The sequence below is a fragment of the Pelecanus crispus genome, chromosome 3, assembly GCF_030463565.1.
Source record: "Pelecanus crispus isolate bPelCri1 chromosome 3, bPelCri1.pri, whole genome shotgun sequence".
In the NCBI taxonomy this organism is placed as follows: Eukaryota; Metazoa; Chordata; class Aves; order Pelecaniformes; family Pelecanidae; genus Pelecanus; species Pelecanus crispus.
In genome coordinates this window covers 97,609,421-97,631,120 of record NC_134645.1, presented here as the reverse complement: position 1 = coordinate 97,631,120, position 21,700 = coordinate 97,609,421, and the positions used below count along the sequence as shown (strand labels likewise).

The 21,700-nt window shown below is 41.1% G+C and overlaps 1 protein-coding gene across 5 annotated transcripts in view; it reads left to right on the top strand.

Moving 5' to 3' along the window:
- Positions 1-21,700, top strand: part of KCNQ5 (potassium voltage-gated channel subfamily Q member 5) — a 296,126-nt gene that overhangs the window by 257,351 nt on the left and 17,075 nt on the right. Inside the window, exons 8-11 of one of the 5 annotated variants that reach the window (XM_075707163.1) lie at positions 1,983-2,077; positions 3,594-3,620; positions 6,691-6,747; positions 12,309-12,529. In XM_075707163.1, coding sequence (XP_075563278.1) covers positions 1,983-2,077; positions 3,594-3,620; positions 6,691-6,747; positions 12,309-12,529 — 400 coding nt within the window. The remainder of the gene's footprint in view (positions 1-1,982; positions 2,078-3,593; positions 3,621-6,690; positions 6,748-12,308; positions 12,530-21,700) is intronic. The other 4 variants (XM_075707164.1, XM_075707165.1, XM_075707166.1 and 1 more) reach the window with 4 other exon arrangements.

Genomic DNA, 21,700 nt, shown 5'->3' with positions numbered 1-21,700 from the left:
GACAGAATGGTAAAGATGAGGGCAGGCACGTGGGGATGAACCTGAGGATGATCTGGGTGACTTTATCCAAACAGCTTAATATACCAAATACAAATACATTTGATCTAGAAACAATGAATTCAGACTACTACAAGAGGACTCTATCCTAATATTAGTGACTCTGGAAAGGATTTGACCAAGGATTAGAAACACAGAGAAGAAAGAGTGAGGAAGAAGGGCCAAGAGCTTCATATAAGTTCCTAGTATGTTACTCCAGCTGGTTTATCACATTCCTTAGGTACAGAACCAGAAAGGTCACAAGTAGGAGAAGGCTGATATTATCACTGTATATGGTGATGCTGGTACTAACATGCTACTCATCAACTCAGCATCTACAGTTTGTAGATGAGACTGGAAAATTGGAGAAAGCAAAGAAAACATTGGAAAAAAATTAGTCCAGGACTGGAGAAAACTTCATATTCATTAATGCAAGATGTGTCTGAACTTCATATCATTGTGTACTGTAACAGTGCCTGGGCTTTTTTAAATCATCTGTTGTGGATATTGATAATGAACTACCATGGAAATCAGTGTGCTCTAGTTTATCAGGATAGTGTCTATTTTCTAATCAGTTACTCTGTAAAATTAGTCTGTGCTAACCCCTCTGTTGCCATAGATGTACTGTCTGCTAGAGCCTTTACCTAACTTAGAGAGAGCTAAGGCATCACTACAGAAAACTGGAATGTTTCATAAGGACATACTTTTCTCAATATGTTTAGCTTATATGAAATATTCAGTGTGAATATTATTTGAACATAAAAGTCCAGAGAGGAAGTACTGGAACCTACAGGACTATTTAATGTAGCAGACGGAAACATAATAAATATCTCTGGCTATAAGCCAAAAACAAAGAGTTTCAAATCAAAAATAATGCAGAGATTTTTGACAATGAGAATGATCAACCAGTGGAATAATTTACAAAGTCAGTGACAGGTTCTCCATCCGTAGACGAAGACTAGATGTATTTTGGGGGTTGGGGCTCGATGACCTCTAAAGGTCCCTTCCAACCCAAAGCATTCTATGATTCTATTTCTGGGAGATATGCAGTAGGAAAACACAGGGTATTAGACTCCGTACAAGAATACCTGGATGACATTTAATGGTTGACAATGTACAGGAAGCACAGATACTCAGCTAGTACAAATTAATATAGTTATGCTGACATCAGAGAAGCTGTTCCAGTTTGTAGAACTGAGGATCTGTCTTACTATCTACATGCAGTTATAAATCTAAATGGTGGATATATTTTCAATGCTATGCTTTGGTCATTCACCTTTGAAATTATTTATTTCACGTTCTTAAACATTTAGCAGTGTTTCAAACCACAGAGAATGCTTCACTTTTCTTCTAAATGCTTTTTGTCTGGTTTTCATTATCATTTACAAAATGTATTATGACACTTTCTTTACCTCAGACTGCAAGTTTGTGTGGGTGTCCCGTATGGACTTGTCACAAATAAATCACTGTGATGCTTTTCTGAGCACCTTTATGTGTTGAATATCTTCTGGTGCTTCCACGAAGCCAGTAACTCTTACTTTGCCGTGTAAAGTGTACTGTGATTCACAAAAGCTTTGGTAGGTTTTTACTGGTGTTTCCTTAATCAACCTAATAGAGCACATCCCAACCTGAGCAAAATCCCCTCTCTCCATAATCAGTGCGGTGGCATTGTCACTTCATGTTCTTGGTTCCTTTGTGCTTTTCTATTGTTTCCCCATACCAGGCTTCTTGGCGGTTTTATTCTACCGACGCCAGCCGAACAAACCTGACAGCCACCTGGCGATATTATGAAAGTATTCTTCCTCCCCTCAGGCATGTATCAGTGCTATGAATGATAAAAGAAAGCCATGACTTGTATTGGTTACTAATCTGCTTTTCAATTTTTTGTTTCATCCCCTGCTCCCTCTTGCCTTGTTTTTCTTTTTTACCATATATCCTGCACGTAGTGTGTATGGCGTAGTTATGCGGCTGATGAGAAATCGGTTTCCATTGCTACCTGGAAGCCTCATTTGAAGGCCTTGCATACCTGCAGCCCTACAAAGTAGGTACAAATATGGCAGCTGGTGCTGTTCTCGATGTCTGTTCAAGCTTATAGAGAATTACTATTTGTCTGTTTCGTCTTGTTTTGTCTTCTTAAGTCCTCTCATTAAAAATTTCAACTAACAAATCATATCAATATTATCTAGGAGCCTAGGACAGTGGGACAAATACAAATCATTGCCATTTATCTGAGCACAGGTGTTAGAAACCTAAAACCCCACTCACATATCAATTTCACCCAGTTCCAAATTATCTCTAAGGAGGAAAATATTAAGTTCAATGCAGAGCTTGTTCCTTGATTTAATAGTATTTTTATGCCTGTGCGTCTGTATAAGGCTATAGCTACAGATCTACCTTTGTGAGGGAAGAGAGCCTTGTGGTACTCTGCAGGTGAATGCACTGGGGAATTTGCTACTTTTCATCATAACTTCTGGTATATTCAGCATTTCCTATGGGCAAATTATATCCTCAGTTATACACATAGTCTGTGGAAGATGACTAAAAAGACCTGATGTCACTGTTTGGCAGACAGGAAATATCTGATGTCCTAGTTTGGGTGAGAATTCACAGAGCACTGGCAGCCCAAGACTCTTCAATAATTCAGTAGAATATTTACCTGGAGGTAGTAAGTTGACTGATTCAATATGGGGCACAAATCAGGAAGTAAAAGATACTCGATAAAGATCAAAAAGGAGAGCACTAACAGCCTTATGGGAAAGCTCTGATAAGCATCCTAACTGTTGTTATTGCAGACAGTGCAAGAGAATTAGTGGTTTCTCTCAAAGCTGGGTGATGAACATCCACATGACAGTAAAAAAGTAATCATGTGCCAAAAAGCTCAGCCAAAAAGAGGTTTGGCTGGGTACCCAAAGCTGATCTTTGAATTTCAAAGAGTTGACAAGAACAGAGCCATAAGTAATCCATTACTATAACTGCAATTCCAAAATGCTCCAAACTAAAAGGAGCTTTTAGATTAAAAGTTGCATGGAATATTGATTTTTTATATATGCAAACAGGTTGAAGGCAACATTGGTATAAATGGATGGATATAAAATTACATAAATAATGAAGCTGTATCCCACCTAAAATATTCTAAAATATGACTGTCCCTCAAAAGTGCATCTACTTGTTTTTTTAAATAAGCATATTGCTGTGCTATCCTAAAATTAAACCTTTTTATTTACCAGAGATAACTTTATCTAATAAGAGCCTACAGCTTTCTGTTATATATGTGTCAGCAATGCATTTTGCCTAAGTGCTTTGCCAACTCAGTCTGCAGTGGTATGTACTAAGCATGTTATGCATGTGTTAAAACAACTGAAAAGTTTCTTTTTCAGAAGCATTGTAGTTACCAGCCTTGCTTGGATGTTTTTGTGGTTGCAGTGTAACGTGTATGTTGTACACTAATTAGCATATCCATTTACGTTTATCATATATCTAACATCATCTGTAACTAAGTAATGTGATTACTATCTGCATAACAAGTATGTTTTTCCCTCCCACTCCCTGACCTGAAGAAAAGAACAAGGGGAAGCTTCTAGCAGGTTTGTAGTTTCTTTTATTTCTTTTATCTGTGAAATCGCTGCTTCTTAATGGCTTTTAGATGTTTCAGGTTCTGTACAGTAGGTTCAATGAACTGTAACTGTTAACTGATAATAATCACAAATTGCATTTTTTTAAACTCGTATTGATAGACTAATGCTGCTGAAATTTGCGTCTTTGTCCCAGTTTTTGTATGGAAAAACTAGACAATTTTTTACTTTTTAACTTTGAGGGGGAGCTCAGTTTGAACAGTGGCAGAGGAACGAGCGGAGAAGCCTCCCCAGACCCATCTCCTGGGCAAGGATGCGGCCCCCAGCTTCTGCCATAAAATCGATGCTCAAGGTTTCCAGGAATTGCAGTGGAAGCTACAGGCACGTAGCTGCATTTTGCCTTGTGAACCAGCCCACCAGCCCTCTGTCGCAGAGGGAGGACCCCCCCCCCGCCCCAATGGTGCTGGTTGGCTGTCACCTTGGCAAGGGTCTGTGCTGCCCTGCAGGAGCATCCTCAAGGCTTCATCAGTGCCATGTCTCCACATTTTCCCAACCTTTTCCTGCCACCCCCTTCCTAAAGAATGTTTTCAGACACGGCACGGGGGGAAAGCACCACTGCAGTGGCTCACCTCCTCCTGGCTGCATGGTTTGCACTTCTGCATGGCCCTGTTCAGGCGGAGGAGACAGCCTGGCATCTCTCCCTAAATAAGCCCCACCGCTGTCAGCCAGGAGGGCAGGTGGGGTTTCCACCCAGCCGGGATGCTGGCTGAGGACCGGCGGCCTCCAGCACGCAGAGGCAGGCCTTGGCAGGGCTATCCTCCCGGGGTAAATAAAGCCCTGGAGATGCACAGTCCCAAGGCAGTAAGTGGATATGCTGCTCTTTGCCATACTTATACCTCGAATCCTTAGGGATAGGAAAGGACTCAGTGGCTACAAGAGAAATTACCTCCGAAACTCATTAGGGATAGGAGTCAGCATGCATTCAGCAGCCAGCACAGCAGTATCAGCACAATCAGAGAATAGTGGAGTTTACCTCCGAGCAGAAAACAATGAAAAACCAAGAAAAAAGTGTCAGAGACACATCAGTCCCTGAAGTACATCCTCCCCCAAGTTGTACTGTGGTTCACAAACTCTTCTGGGTTATTCCGTCAGGGGTGGAAAGTCTTCATATCAATTACCCATGTCCTCTTCCACTTTCCAGGTTGCTCCCCTGGCGCCTGACTCCATCCTTTTCCCCGATGCTCACGCAACTGCTGTTAGTGTCACAGTAACTCAGGGGGACTGGATTTGCTCTGAGAAGTCCCTTGAGCCCTTCAGCTGCTCTGTCAGTTCTGTGACTTTTCATATACATTACCTTCATAGGCTTGCTAGCAACGTATTGATCTCATTAAATTGTTACAGCGTGATCAAAACTTTTTTGCACTCACGAGCCATATTTCCTACTCCTTCAACAGCAACATTTAAAATTGACTTCACCTTTTTTAAAGATGAGACTGAAGTTGGTAGTAAATGAGCACGTGCCTCCAAAACAGTGATTTGTGCAGAAGGGAGACATTATTCCCAGTTGTACCTGTGAGCACTTAAAGAGACGAATTTACTTACAATAAGTAGAAGCTGGATGCAAAAAAACCCCCACCTCTCAAAATTACATTACATGCTCCATGTTAGCGATAACTGTTATGCCTTTAAAAGTAGACAATGATTTGGCCAGATTTTTTCACTTTATTTTCACTGAATGGAAGATGTTTGTCCCTTCTGAAACTCTTAACTAATATGTGCACTGCTGCCAATTAGTGTAGGTATAAAAATGAACTAGACAACTCCTGGGATCCTGGTCTACAGTAAAAACCCTACAGACCACTCAGTGCCTTTTTAGAAAGGTGTGTTTTGTCAGTGGCTGTTTATCATTCTTATGCCAATACATTGCTGTATGTTTGTATCACTTAAAATACATGTGGTGTGTGTGGTCTTTTGTGGTAAAAATGTAAATGCAAACTGCTGCAACGTACTTCGAGATAACTGTCCTCGACTATTTAACTTCTTTCTTACTGCAATGCTGAGTGACTTGCATGGGATGCTATGTGAACTAAGTAAGCTGCTTCTTGTTTCACTCTTTAAATGAAGATGTGTTTGCACAAGTAGTGCATTGGATTGCTTTCTGAATATGCTCTTTGCTCTGTACTCCATTCTAATAACAGTGGAGAAAAACTTTTATTAATTTAGGTAAAAGTTAATTATTTTCTTTCCTACCAAAATAACTTTTATATTACAGAAATGAATTCTTGTGTTTTGTCATGTATAGACCTACAGTCTTTCATTAGGTAACTAAATGTTGCTGTGCATTTGAGTTGAGAGAGCTGTGCTTATGAGGCTGTAGCTTCATACTGATTTTCAGAAAAATATGTATGTTGTATTTCTCCAAGTATTATACACAAATATTCTAATAAATCATTTATCAAAAGTAATGGCAGACAACCTCTCTGGTGTATCCACGCTGTAAATGAGATATTTCCATAAATCAGTTCTAGAGTTCTGCAAGTCATTTAAAAAGCCTATATGTTAAATTCTCCATATCTACAAATGCACACAGTGAATGCAAATAATATTTATTTCTGTGCAGTTATACAATGTGGCTGAAATTCTTCCTGTGCAGGAAACTAGATCAAGACTGATGAATCTTACAACATCGTGGGAGTATAAGCAGTTTTCAGCTGTGTGTAGGACATGCACTGGGTGTCTGAAAAGAATGAATGTCACCCATCTAGTGTTGCAACTAGTCAGCCTGAATACAAATTCCCTATTCAGACAAGTCTCTCTGGTGCAATAAGTTTTACCAGTATAGGAGCCTGGGGGAAAAACTCATCCCTGTTCTAAGGGAAAGAAGTAAATTGTACTCTGGAATTCTCTCCACCTCCTATATCATATCTGTTTCTAAAAATAGATTTATTGTAAACTCTCTGCATGCAGCATATGAAAAAGAAATTGCCAGTGATGCAGAATCTAACTTGAGGTGGAAAGCCTAACCCCTTACCTAGCAGTGGAATGCTTAGTAACACGGTCCTCTATCTCCCCTCACTCCTAGTAAGCTTTGTAGTAATAAACAGAAGCTCTTCAGGATGTACACCCCTCGGAAACATAGGTATTCAGCATCCTGCCTATTCACATGATGTTTGAGAATGCCAACTAACATCAGGTGCATGATTCATTTACTTCCCCTCCTTAGTGCTTTAAAGTTCCTTACTTCTCCAAAGGAGGTTTCTTGATTTTTTTTAAGTGCTTGTGATTCCCCTCGTTGCTTGTTGCCTGCAATGACTTTAAGACAATGGCAATAATACCAGTTCTTTGAATCTCATCTGGTCTGACAATTGCAGTGTGCAGCACGCCGCAGTTTGCCGAAGCCCGGTTCCCCTTCTCTGCCTGAGACTTGAACTTTTGGAATGCATTGCCCTGCAGAGATCTAAAACTGGGGTTGACTATTTGGATAAAGACATTTCCCCAAGTCCAAGAGGATTTTTATAACTACAGCAGTTGAGTTCTCCATCTAATAATTAGTGGGGAATATTAAGCTATAACACGCTAGGCAACACCAACAGTCAAAATGTGCAATTGTTGTTGAGAAGAATCCCCTTGGACACAGCCTGTGGAAGCTGTGCCTGCACCCTGTACTGGAAGGTAGAGGAATGCATGTGAAATCAACCATCTGCTTCAGCTGAATTCTGTGGAAATTGTGTCTCTTACCAAAAATGGTAATTCCTAGATGGATGGATCTTACAGGAGGAAACCCTCGATTTATAACTAAAGCTTATTACATTTTTGTTCTTACTTTTTAAAAAGAATTTAAAAAGACAATAGAAGTACAAACTGATGATAGAAAATGGAGATTTAAAAAGTTCATCTGGAAACTGTTTTGAAAAAAGAAAAAAATACACAAAGCCCCTGCACTGAATTTATTTTTTTCTTGTTTAACAATTGAACTTTAAGACATTACGTCCCTGAAATTCTTGCTATTACTCATTGAAGGTATGAGATATAACACTACATTTCTTGGGTTCATGCTCCTAGCACGAGACTGGTGGAGAAGTCTTGAACATTTGAACTGCAGGCCTTTCTGTACCATTGCATTTGCATTTGTTCAACTTAGCTTAATTTCAGTAAAGTCATCTGTAGGCTTTGTAAGAATCAACATCTGTATTTATTTGAAGTTAACTGCTGAAAATTGGCATGTACGTTTGCTTGCTGTTGTTTTTCATGGGTGATAATTTTTGTCAGTTTTAGCTTCTGTCTCGGCTGGACATCCAAAGCATTCTCCCTCACCCTCAGGCCCTCCAGTTACTTCTGATTCATTTCAATTTCTTCCTATTCCAGCTTCCACCAGCCGTCTCAGTATGACAAGCTCAAAACCAAATTTTAAATTGTGACTAGTAGCAAGCAGTAGTGCTGCAGGTGTGAGACTGAAGCAGGGCAGAAGATAAACTTGACCAGAAATGCAGGAAGGTAGGCAGAGAAATAGGGGAGCAGGACTGGGATGCAGAGATGCTCAGTTAACCAAAAAGTATAGTGAGATGGTCCATGGGAGACAGACAGAGCTGTGAGTACGGGACAGAAAAGGAAAGGTTTGTAGGTACTTATCAGTTACAATAAAATCTTTTCAAGCCTAGTCATTTGGTCCAGCAGAGGTGTTCATTCCCCCTGCAGTGAAGCTACAGTGACCTCTAGTGTCTCTAAACACCTATTCCTTCATAAATCCAAGGTGGAAAAGACAGAATTTTAAAAGGAAGAAATAAGAACTATAAAGTCCTTTGCTATCCTAGGGAAGTGAAAGGCTCATGCATGTAGTGCCAGGAAGAATAAGCAGTAAGATCCTACAACTGACCTTCCAGAAGGCAAACAAATAGAGGAAAGTCACTTGCTTTTTTCCCCAGGTGCCAATTGTAATTGATCTCCACTAAAAGATGCTTCAAAGTTTCAATGTTATCGATATAAATATGTTCCACAACTTGAAACCTGCAAGTATAGGTCCAAAGAGATTACCATTGCCAGGGAAGATTGTAATAGGAAGCAAATATGTATATAAACCAACTGGGATAAACTATCAATCACATAAGGTACAAGAAATTATGGAAGACACACATCCAAAGGAATGCAGACATGACTGAAGACAGCTGTGGTTCTCTCAGATCCTTGTCATTTATGTCTGATTAAGGAACTTGTGAAATTTCATTTTCCTGATTCTTTCTCATGGCTTTTGCCTTTTGGACCAACATTCAACTTAAATTTTGGGAGTACTTATAGGGATATGTGAATTTCTAATGGCCATTAACAGGTTTGCATTAATTCAAGGGATTTGCTTTGGATATCTTGTAAAAACAGAGGAGAAAGGGGGAGAGAGAAAAATATAATAGGCTAGGTCCTGCACGCAGTGAAGGATTTTTAGCATGGCACTGGAGAGTGCTAATCCAACCATCATTAAATCAGAGTAAAGGGCCCTAAAGGCTTCAGTGGCCACTGATTCAAGTGCAGAATGACCAAGGTTGCTTGAAAGGGCATAAGATTATCTCCATTCTGTATCTCTAATACTTTGCCCGCCACTATTGCAACAGAGAATCAAGAGCCAGGAACTATACAACCTATAAGGAAAGGGACTTTCACTGTGGGAAAAGCCTAGTCAGGATGCCTCCAAAATGTTCTGATTCAGTTCTTCCTTCATGATCTGTTACCTTATCTAGAAGAGCCCCATGGCAGAGTGCTCCCAAGGACAGCAGCTTTCTTCTCCCAAGCATGAATTCTCCACTGCTGCAAGTCATATGATTTATGCCTATGCTGAGTATGACCCAGTGACTTCAGTAACATTTCCCACCAGTCTCAAAATAGGAACAGGGATCCAAGAAGAAAAGAACTGCTGTAACCAGTGTCTTTGGAGAAACTCTCAAGATGCAAAACAGAGTTTCCAAACCACGCTTCCTTCAGGGGCTGCATTTCTCTTCACGATGCAGCATCCTCTGCATGGATCCTTGGCATGCCGTTACATCGTCATTACTAGAAAGCAGATTTTTTTTTTTTTTTTTAAGTATGAGGTCTGCATCTTAAATTAATATTTTCATTCTCAGTGTTGCACTTTTGAAAAATGTCTCTAGTACAGATGAAGTGTCTACTGTTCCTTTCACCATTGCCTCATTGCTTTGATTTGGAGAACTAAAGATATTCAGGTTAAGTAGCCATTGTGTACCATTCAGCTTTTATAAATGAAATAAATATGTGTACAAATCATTTAAAGGCAGCCATTGCTTTCATTAGTACAAACTAATTGACAGAACAACACATGTGCTTTTTTCATTTTTTTATTTTAATTTTTGTTCTGGAGTTAACAGGATTATAAAAAATATGGTTCATACTGATCGTTTTTATGGCTATTTTATCAATTTTCCTTTCATTTTAATTAGTGCAACAGGAAGAGAGCTGTCCAAAAACTTTTTTATTCTAAGATTTGTCAACAAAAATATAATTTGATTTCATGCTTCAATAGCAAATACAATTTGAGCCAAAAGAGGAGTTAAAAAAAACACAGGGGACACACGCCTAGGAATATTATCTATAATAAGAAGTCTGTTTTGGTTCTGTTGCTCATGCTGCATAGTATGACAATGCAATAATGTGGTTAACAAATATTTTACAGCTTATATTTTCATTAAGTTGTACAATGCAAAAGATTCATAAGCTGAAATGTAATTCAGTCTTGAAATGTAATTTTTATTGAAAATTAAATTTTAAAACTCACTCTTCTTTCAAATAGTAGGTTCTGTGGGTCTTTTGTATTGCATATGCAACAGCACACAGTATTGCAGGTGTGGGTAACAATTTGCAATGGAAATAGATAACACTTCCAGCACCATCATGTGTTTATTTCAATAATTGCTTACTTTGGGCAAGGGAAGAAGGGGATTGCATTCAGAAATTACAGTAAAGGTATTCTTTCAAGTGATTCAACATGCCATATAGAAATACATTTATCTCATAATCTTTCTATTGATGTGCTCAGTTTTTAGCATTCTTGAAAATTATCTCATTATAAGCTTCCCAGCATGTGCTTTGCCTGCTACAAGCTGCATCCATTCTGCTCTCAGTGATGTTTGTATTCAGAATGAAATGCTATGTTATGCTATGCTATGCATGGACAAAGATATCTGATTATCTCAACATTTCACAGCCATAGAAGTTTATAACTACATTGCATTTCATGTAATTACATATTAACACTGTATTTTCAGAGTGCAGTAGGTTAAACATCTAAGAACCACATAGTCCATGTTAGCATTAGTTAATTAGCTGCAGAATTCATTTCTGTTGAAAACATTTTATGGGCATGCTGAAGTTAAATGCAAAGACTTTGAGAGTACTAGAAACTCTCTTAACTTCAAGTACAGTTATAATTTGCAGGTAGTCTTTGCTATAGGTGTTCTGAAAGCACCCCCAAAGCTTATGCCAGGGCAGTAAGACTGCAAGACCCCGTAACATCATACCATGAGTAGCTACTGCATTGCTCCCATCATCTCTCCCCTTGCAAGAACAGGACCGCTGATCAAGATGACCATTCCCTTGTACAGATGATTGAACTTAACCTTGTAGACAAAACAAGGTTTCCAAACCTTGGTATCAGACTTCCTTTCTGTTTCCCCTTTGTGCCTTCTGCTACAGGAAGAGACAAAGGCAAAAATGTTAAATAATGAAAAAGCATAGGCAGATAAGTCAGGATGACCACAGGATGTTCATCAGATATATTTGGACATAAGCAAAGGTAATTTAAGCACTGGGAACTAGAAAATCTACATATCCCATATTTAGCTGACTGGAGGAGAGGGTTAGAAGGACAGGAGAGAAAAAAATCAGCCTACAATTGGCCAACTGTAAGACCACAGGGCCATCATTGATCCAGCAGTCACAGTCATGGCCTTGGCTGGGCTCTAGTATCTGTCCTAAAGCACCTCTCCAATACCACCTGCAGGTAGTCAGCTCCCAGCTTGACCTCCAGCAATGACTTTAGTGAGCACACAGCGTATCATTACATTTCCATTAATCAGTCATCATGCTGTTTCTTGGATGTTTTCTTAAATTTGGTTTTGTCTTGTCCAAGCAAGTGCTGTAACAAGGAGTTCTGGATATGAGTGATCACTAACAACACATATGAAATGTTGGAAGTGCCACATTTTGAAAAAGCATGAATATACTAACAGTATTGTTGCCTGCTTAAAAAAAAACCAAAACAACACAATACTACATGGCATGCAGTAATAATAGAATACATTTTGTTCTTGTTTATCTGAAGAGATGGCCAGAAATGCACTGAGCTGGGCTGACTAAGATGAAAATAAACCTATTTAAAAGTCAAGGAATAAAAGAAAAATCTTAGAGATTAATCTGTAATAATTAGGTGAAATTTGTTTCTCTTTGTCAATTGTAATTTGCTTTACAAGGTTATTCGGTACTGTAAAATTGACTGCCATTGATAATGCCTCTATCAAAAAACAATTACATCAAATAGTTTTCATTCCCAAATGAAATATATTCAATGAAAAATACAAGCGTGTAAGAAACAGATTCATACTATTGAGGATTTTTAGAAATTATTTCCTAACAACATACGATAGAAAAAATAAAAAAGGAGTGGAGGAACCATGGAATAAAATACATTTCTCTTCTTCACAGTCAAAAGTTAAGTTTTAAGGAGCGGGTCCGGATGGCCAGCCCACGAGGTCAAAGTATAAAGAACAGGCAGTCTTCAGTTGGAGATCGCCGGTCACCAAGTGCCGACATTGCCACCGAGGGCAGCCCAACCAAAGTGCAGAAGAGCTGGAGCTTCAATGACCGAACCCGCTTCAGGCCCTCGCTGAGGCTGAAGAGCTCGCAGCCCAAACCCGTGGTTGATGGTAGGAGTTTTTCATGCCTTGTTTGCCATTGTGCGCTGCTCCCCAGCCTGCTCACGCTCTCGCACACCTGCACTGTGAATGCGCCCCTTTTTTGGAATGCAGAAAAAATCGTTGTATGGGGGCAGAGATACTAGAACGGTATAGCCTGCTTCAAAGAGCATGCTGATGGGATTTTTTTTTAATAAGAAATCTTGTGTCAGTGGTGCATAGGGAGAACTGGTGGAAAAAGGGGTCACTAGAGAAAATGGCAGGCAGACTACATGCATCCCACGGGTTTAGCTGCAGCAGCTCCGCCATCACAGCCCCTCTCCCACCGCTGGGCACAGCTGCTGCCCAAACCTGCTGCCTCTCGCTGGTGGGCCACGCACCATGGCCAACGCTGTGCTGGCTGCGCTTTTGCCAGCCGAGAGCACAGCTTGTATGGCACTGGCCCCCCAGGCAGAGGAGCTTGCCCAGTTGCTGGGAGATGCCCTCTTTACCTCCACTGGGAGCACAGCCACCTGCCACCAAGAGATACACGACTGGGTGCTTTAAGTTTTACAGGGTTGTATCAGGTTTGGTAAGGCAGGTGGCTTTAGCAAACAAAACCTGCATTATTGCTTTTATGTATTGCTTTCTAAGGGGTATTTTAGACGTAGGAAGGACTCCTAATGCATGAAGCAGTCTACCTTTGTGCAAATGGCTCGCTGACCCCACAGCAGGCAGGAACGTGGCTGGACACTGCCCCTCTCTGCTCTCCGTTCACCAGCTAAGGTCTTCTCTGGCATTAAACTTGCCAGTGTTCAGGCACATGGTCTTCACCTGCAAAAGCCTGCCAAAACAGAGACAGTGACTCCCCTAACCAGGGCGCACCGAAGCTGGTGAGAGCAGCCTCCCGACAGGCAGGAGCCGAGAGCACCAGATGAGCCCGACCCCTGCAAAGGACGCGTCCTGCACTGAAAGGTGCACCCACACAGCTCTGGGGGTGCTGCTGCCCCAGTGGATTTGATTTTGGGTTTCTCCCTTCGCATTTTTCCCAACTTACGAATGTTTCGTTCTTTCTTGTGGGACTCCCAGGTAGAAAATAAGGGAAACAAAGTCATCTGCTACAACAGGAGGCAGTGACCCTGACTGTATGGGAAATGTACAACGTAAATCATTTCATCCAAGTAAAGAGATGTAACTTTAAACTCTTTCTGTGATGGCAATCATGCATGTTACATCCAACAATTGTGGTAAAACTAATTAGACAGAAGTGCAATTTTGGTGTCTGCTTCCTTTTTAAGAGCACACGTTATCACAGACAAGTAGGCTGCAAAATACCCATTGAACTGAAATGTCCTACCCCTCAGCTGAGGATGTCCTACGCAACACATCTCTTCAGGAAAAGCCTGGGTAAATAAACATTTCCTGGAGGGCAAACAAGACAAACCAACAGTGTTTGCTAAGGTCATCGTTCCAGGCTAGCCCTCCCCCACGGAAACCTCTCAGATGCACAAATCCCGAATTTGGCTGCGTTACAGTGAGCTACTGGGGTGTACCAGCCACCAGGCTGCCATCCAGGTTGCTCAGCGCTCCTCGCTCCATTCTGGGCCACAGGCCCTGGCTCACGTCCCACGGCAGCTGTGGCACGGGGGCTGTGTGATGCTGGCCTGGGTCTCACGCTGACGTGGAGCTGGGGCAAGGCCACTTGCTCCACAATGGGAGGTGAGAAATGGTTTAGGTACCAGACTGTGGTTGAAGATACCCTGTCTAAATTTAGGCTTCCTAGGTAATCGTTCATATAGCAAGAGTATCTCCCCAAAACCACGCCAGAAGTGATTTCATAGGTTAAACCCCCGTAACTCGCACTGTGCCTGGAAGTGACCTAAGACGACAGTAATTTGTTGAGCACACTCCCGGGGTATCAGCAGCTCACTTCTGCTCCAGCCCTGCAGCCTGCACCTCACTTAAGCATCCATTTAGTTTTTCATCAGCCCATTTGTCACAGAAACATTTCCTCAATGTGTCCTCTATTTTGTCCTGTATGCATTGTCTTTAATAGCAATGATATGCACGAGTAAATCATGTTCCCTCTTATTGTCTCCCTTTCTTGGAAAAGGTGGCATAAACGGCACCTTGGGTATTCTGTAGATAAAAGATAATAACAACAGAGGATTCATTGCTGTGCGTAAGCCCTTAAAGATCTTCCTGCTCCTCAGGGCAAGCACAGCCTGTTTCCTTGTCAGCGGCTTCCAGCTACTAGTCCACCCTTATGAACTGGGGCCAACAGATATGACCAATTTCTCATCTCTGGCAGAAGGAACAACTTCCATTGTGTCCAGCTTTTAGGCAAATGCCAAGTTTCCACTCGGGGACCCAGTCCAGCTACTTCTAGGACTGGTATCATCAGAGAGATGTCCAGTGTGCTCGCTGCTGAGAGGCAGCTCCCTGTTACCTTCCTCAGTCCATTGCAGGAAAAATCAGGTGCTACCAACCTTGATTTCTTCCTTTTTTTGGTGTGTTACCAATTTCATAATTTGATATGTTTTCTGCATTTGACAGCTCAATGAAAAGGATCTGGGGATGATGATTTTAGTTTAGAATATCTTGCATTTTTCACTGGATGAAAATACAGTATTTGCAGCATTTTATTAATGTGTCTCAGTTTTCAGGTCTTCCAGTTTCCTCCCTGAGGCATTCTCTGGCCAAAGGATTAATTATTTTGGTGTGCTGATATTCCAGCCAAACTAGAAGACACCCCTTTCTAGATGAAATTCTGGGCACAAAACAATACCCTTGAAAATCTAGTCCTTCTGGTGATTCTTATATCTTCATAGCATGTTTGGGGGGAGAAGAAATGACACTTGCAGTAGACCTTACTGGCTACCCAGTCCAGTGTCAAAATTTTATATCAGAAACCTAATGAAAAAATAATAACCTCTCACTATGAAGTTCCTCTTCCAAAAGACAAGATACTCACATTTGCTTGATTTTTCCTTCACTGTATGGGATTTGGGGTTGTTAATGTTCTTCCATTAGCGCAAACAGAGAAGGAACTACCTCATTGCAAAGGTCAGGTGCACTGAACTCTGTGTGAAAATAAAGCAAAGAAGCAAATATGTAAGTAGAGGGTTCAGAAAGGAAGAGAAATTGTTAGCATATGAGGACGATCTAAGGCAGATAGTCAATGTAGTGACTTTGTAGGGCTGACTGAGTTCAGATAAAGGACGTGGTTAGAATCTGGGCCAAAATGATCAGGAAGAGACTGCTGGAAAAACTAAACATTAGCAATTAGAAACTGGCCTGTAAAGGGAGGTTTTTAATCCAGACAGGAGCTTATGGAGCCAGCTAGGAGGCTAACATGATTGAATATGTAGTAGCCTTGCTCTTGGGCTACCCAGTAACAAAAGCTTACTAACACTCCCCCACTGCATACTAAAACCACAGAAAGAGGGTTTCTTGGCAGTAAACAAAACACTTAAGCTGGCCACAGGTGTCTCCCAAAAGGATTTTGGCATAGCAGCCTTAGAACAGTATGACCAAAACCGTTGCACAAATGGCTTTATTTATGGGTAGCAACAGTCCTCTGAAACTGCCTATAAACCATTCATTGCTATCGCCAAAGTGGGCCTGGCAACGGCAGCAATTATTTCAGCTACATATGTGCATTTGCAAATGCAATCCAAACCTGAGAGAGCTTTGATGGCTGGAGACAGCTTTGGTGACGTGGCTGCAGACGCTCTCTAGAGCATTTAACAGCAGTGCAGGGGAGCGAAATTGCAAACCAAGACTTACTAATCTGATTTAAAATGCATGTCCAGTATCTGGTGAAATGTGGCTCACAACTGCCAGAACTCTTGTTGAAGAGGAGACTCTGCACAAATTACCGACGGTGCTAGGATGCTGTATTTCCAATCCCTGTTATCAGTTTAAAAGGGAATTATCAGGACCAAGCAGATCAAAGGGAAATCTTCACCACTGAAGAACGGTAAATCGTGAAGTTTTACAGAGCGCACACTTAAAAGCATACAAGAATCGTATAGGGTCGTGCAAGAGCCTCCCTCCCCTGAAGGGGTGCCACATCACATGGACAAAGGTCCTTCCTGACCTTGGAGCCGCGTGCAGCCACCACCATACCCATACTCCAAGCGAGCCAGGAGCCACCTCTGGCCCCAAGGTCTCCTCGTGCAGTACAGCTTGTGTCCCTGCACCAAAACCAGGGAAAATGCAGCCAAACTGCCCATGGGGAACGGCCCCTGCCACATGAGAATACCCACTGGCAGTGGCCAAACCTGTGCCAGAGTCTGTGTAAGTGATTAAATAGTACAAGTGATCTCACGCCATTGCTTAAGGCGCTGTGCCCGTGCCTCGTTGTATTTAGCGTTGGTCCAGCCACAGGGAGTCACCTCACAAAATCTCTCCTCTTTTCTGAGGAAGAGAACTTTTTCTGCTTAAATTGTGCTCCATTCTTGCACAGCCACAGCTGAAGTAATGAATGGATGTTATGTTGTGCACACAGTTCTCAGTGAGGGACAAAACCACCCTATTATACTTGTTTTCTACCATCCCATGCTTCTAAGCCTCTGCATGAGTTATTGTGCCTTTACTGTAACCTAGAGACATTGTGTGGCTTTTTGAATAAAACATCAAAAGCGTTCAGCACTGGAGATATTACAAACATATTTCATTTGGGTAATTAAAAAGAACTCTCTAAGGAAATATTTGATTTCTTGCACCATCCCTGAACATTATACGCTCACACGACCTCTAGCCTTTCATTCCCTACAGAGTACTTGCACAAAATCCTCAGGGTAGAGTATATTATAATAACCATGGAAAGAATGCAATTGTGCATTTCAGCCCCCATGTCCTCAGTTACTACCATGTAATTTATGTATTGCAAAAATGACAGGTTTTCCTTTCAGTAGCACAAACATCTTGACCTTGTATAAGGTTCACTTGATGTGGCAAAGGTCCTTAGTTTGGTTGCTTTTACAGCTCGGTTAGCTTAAATTTGCTGATTCAAAATGAAGCTGCATGATGTCAAAAGAAATCTGCGTAGTTTGTATAAACCCCACATGATGGGCCTAAACGACACTTTATTAGCAATATATCAATTCATGCTAGACAGGAGATTTATTTTCTTGTGATTGTTTAACTCAATGATAGAGCTCTCATTTATTACCATTGTCACTGTAATTAATTAGGAAGATCTTATAAAAATAATCTGGCATTCTGATCTAAGCTCCGAGTCATTTTTTATTTTTGTGTAAATAAGTACAGGCTATTGGTTTTGAGGAATTATTTTAGTTTATCGCAACCAAGGTCCTGGCCGTATAAGTCCATAACTTAGTCTCTCTTTTTATGACATATCTTAAGGAACCTGTTGTGCACCATTGCTCGCTGGACTAAGCGCTTACTCAGTGGTCACAGGTGAATGATTAGCAAGCTCAGCTCCATGAGGGACAGCAGCAGACCACCACACAGAAGTATGATTTGCATGGATTTCAGATAACCTCATCTGCAGTGAAAAGTAAACAAATGATTTAAGAAATCGTTTTGAGAGGATGCTCATAAAACTTCCCAACCACCATGTAACCCACTTGCACCAAATCTGAAATATTTGAGGAATGTTTTCATTTTTATAAAATGTTCTTGGGGAAATCCTTCATGGCTTTTTAAAATACAGGACTCTCCTGTGGCTACTTGAATCTAAAGCTGCAGTCCTCCTCTCTCCCTTTGCCCACAGCTACCACCTCCTTCAAACACCAGGACCTGGAAATCTCCCAGGGTGTAGGACCTCTCTAGGCCTTATGGAATATCAGACATCGTATCAACTGATGTGTGCTACAAGGTCCTGAAGAGAGACAGTCAATTAGGCATGACATTGAGCTCATCAGTCCACAGTTCTAGATCTTATCATATATATCTGCAATTTCTTTTACAGTTTTATCCTCTTGTAAGTGGTATATATAAAATAACAGAGAGATGTGTATCTAAAAATACACTAAAATCATACGTTTAGAGTCACCTACCACTCTTCTTTCCTACTGTTCTCATATGGCCATCTAAACTTGCAGGCTAATGTGCCACTATTTATAATAAGATCAGCCATTTTAACGGCACAATTATCGTGCGCATAATGAATTGTTTTTAGAAAGTCTGCTGGTTCCCCATATCATCACTCAAAATGAAAAGGACTCCTTTTTAATTAAGTAGTGGGAGCTGTTCCATGAAATATTGCCAGTGGAGAAAATTTTTGAGAAGTTAAATAATAACTAAAGATAATTGAGAGTTGTTAGCAGGGAACACTAGAATTTTAGATATTTTGAACTTGCCTGCATTATATGATAACTGATATAAATTAGGTTTCTGACCTTAAAAAATTGTACTTTCAAAGAAAGGAGACTAGATAATTATACTCAGAATATGTGAAAAACTTTCCACCAACCCTATCTTCCATTTTTGCCAAATCTGAGCTTTTTTAGAAATGCTTTCACATATGAAATGTTGTTAGGGATATTCTTCATTATATTCTGCTTTATACTGCCCTGCAGCTACCAAATTCCAGTTCTGATGTCCTCTTCTCTTCCCCATCTAGAAAGCCTTGCCTTTTTCAGGAGAAAGGCACAGGCTATGGATACAGCACTACTGCACTCCACACAGGTACTGCCTGCAGGGTAGAGGCTCAGGTCATGCAGAAGGGAAAGGGAGCTCCTACAAGCTTGTGCAGAAGTGCTCCTTCTTCCAGGAGGCACCAGTTTCCTTCTTTTACTGATAAATTGTTTTCCTGCATGGAAATGGCAACCATTTCATAAAAGGTCCCTGTAAACAATGTTTTCAAATGTTGTCATCCTTATTCCCTCTTTCTGCTGGTGAAGGGTGTGGAGCACAGGCCTTATGAGGAGCAGCTGAGGGAACTGGGGTTGTTTAGTCTGGAGAAGAGGAGGCTGAGGGGAGACCTTATCGCTCTCTACAACTACCTGAAAGGAGGTTGTAGCGAGGTGGCTGTTGGTCTCTTCTCCCATGTAGTTAGCGATAGGACGAGAGGAAATGGGCTCAAGCTGCGCCAGGGGAGGTTTAGGTTGGATATTAGGAAAAATTTCTTCACAGAAAGCATTGGAACAGGCTGCCCAGAGAGGTGGTGGAGTCACCATCCCTGGAAGTGTTCAAAAAACGGGTAGATGTGGCACTTTGGGACACGGTTTAGTCTAGTCTACCTTTGATTGGTTTAGTGTGGACTTGGTAGTGTAGGTGAATGGTTGGACTGGATGATCTTAAAGGTCTTTTCCAACCTAAACGATTCTATGATTCTATTCTATGATTCTTAATTTTTCCACTTGAATACTGTTCTGTACTACCAGGGATTTTTGTGTCATTTTCTAGACAAATATTAAGCATCTAATATGAAGCACACATCATGGAAGTTTACTTGTCCTGCCTCCTTCCTTCTTTCATGATTAGAAGAAGGCCTTTTCTTTTTTTTTTTTTTTTAGGGATCAAGGAAATAAATATGTGATTCACTCCCTTGGGCCTCCTTTTTCTGGCCTCTGCCTTGGAAAGCATGTAAACATGGGCTGCTGCCTTTCCCTCTTCGGGGGAGCTTTGGGTGTTCTTATCATTAAGCGTGCGATTAAGTTCCATCCAAATTAGTGTTGCTTTATTCAGTTGATTTTTCCTGTGGAGCTTAGCAAGCAGTCACAGTAAAATGATTTATGTGAACTCTTTACTGAAAGAGAATCAGCTTGTTGATGGTTTAAAGCAAAAGAAAATTTGAAAGAAAATCACTTCTAGGCGTAGTGAAGGGAATTTGTATTCATGGTTCAACAGACAGGAAAATAATGAGAGTTTGTGAAAAGGTGAGAAGTTTCATGAAACAAATTTAAACAAAGGCACTAGGCTGAGACATTATATTTTGATAAAGGGAAATTGCATGAGTTGTATGAACATAAACCATGAAGATGTTTGTACTTAGAATAATTTTGAGGGAAAAACGTAACTGAGATTTTGTGTAACATTCTGTGCATTATGACATTTGTGGAAATACTAGAAAATACATACAGGATATCTCAATTTTTTAGAGAATATATGGGCTAAATCCCTAACTTCCCACAGCAAATGCTTGGGATGAAGAAAGGTACTTCAAAGGCAGTGTAAAGCTGATTGAAATGCACCTACCTTGGGGGCATCCTCAGCATTACCTACAGCAGTATAACAGGGGCTCTACGTGGCTTTCAAAAGGGGCTTGAAAGAACAGAATAGTGAGAGTATTAAGCTGCCAGCATTGCTTCTTGAACAAGAGGGGTCACCTGAGCTCAATAGCCATTTAACAGTAAGGCAGTTAGGAGTCTAACGCTGAAGCAGCTGCCTGGGCACCCCTGCTGCAGCAGACCTATGCATCTGCACCTCCCATAGGGCTGCGCATCGTGTGATGGGACAATCTGTCCTCCAAAAGCTTTGAATTTATGTCTAACTTTACTTGTCCAGAAATTAGATGCACTGAATTCTCCACTCATTTTCTTTCTGACTGTTCATGCAGAAAATGAGTTTGGAGAGGAGTGTGCCATGTTGGGGTACCCTGCACTGCTGCCCTGGGCAGCCAGAGCAGCTCTGTGCTCGGATGAGGCTGCCGAGCAGACTGGAGAGCTGGCTGTGGAGCTGCATTATGAATTGCTTGGACTTCAACTCCCAAGCTCAACTCTGGATTTTGAATGGTAGTTATAAACTATGCTTGATGAACTCAGCACCTGTGAAGATTAGGCCACCATCCATTTTTCACCTTGAGTCATGCATTACAATGAAAATCAATCAGACTTTTTTTCCAAATCAGTGCTTTTTTTACCAAGTTGACACAACACTGTGCTGTAACATGAATGAGACTCATATGCAGACTATCAACTTCAGGCACCTATTTAGGGTTTGCTGTGCCTAAAGGCTGGGCGGGTACTCAGCCTCAGCAGAATGATTTCAAACACCTACATGAAGAGCCCTACCTCCCTCCTACACAGTCAGAGTACGTTCTAAGTGCTTCTGAAGGCTTCCAAAAAACAAGTCAAAGGGTCTATGTTGGGATCACCATACCACTGACTATGCTAGGAGTGCTTCCATATGACTATTCATGGTGTTGGCACATGCACTTATTAATCCTGTATTGTTGTTGCTAGTATATGGCAGTTCCCAGAAAACATTAAAGAGTACAAAATCTTTTTG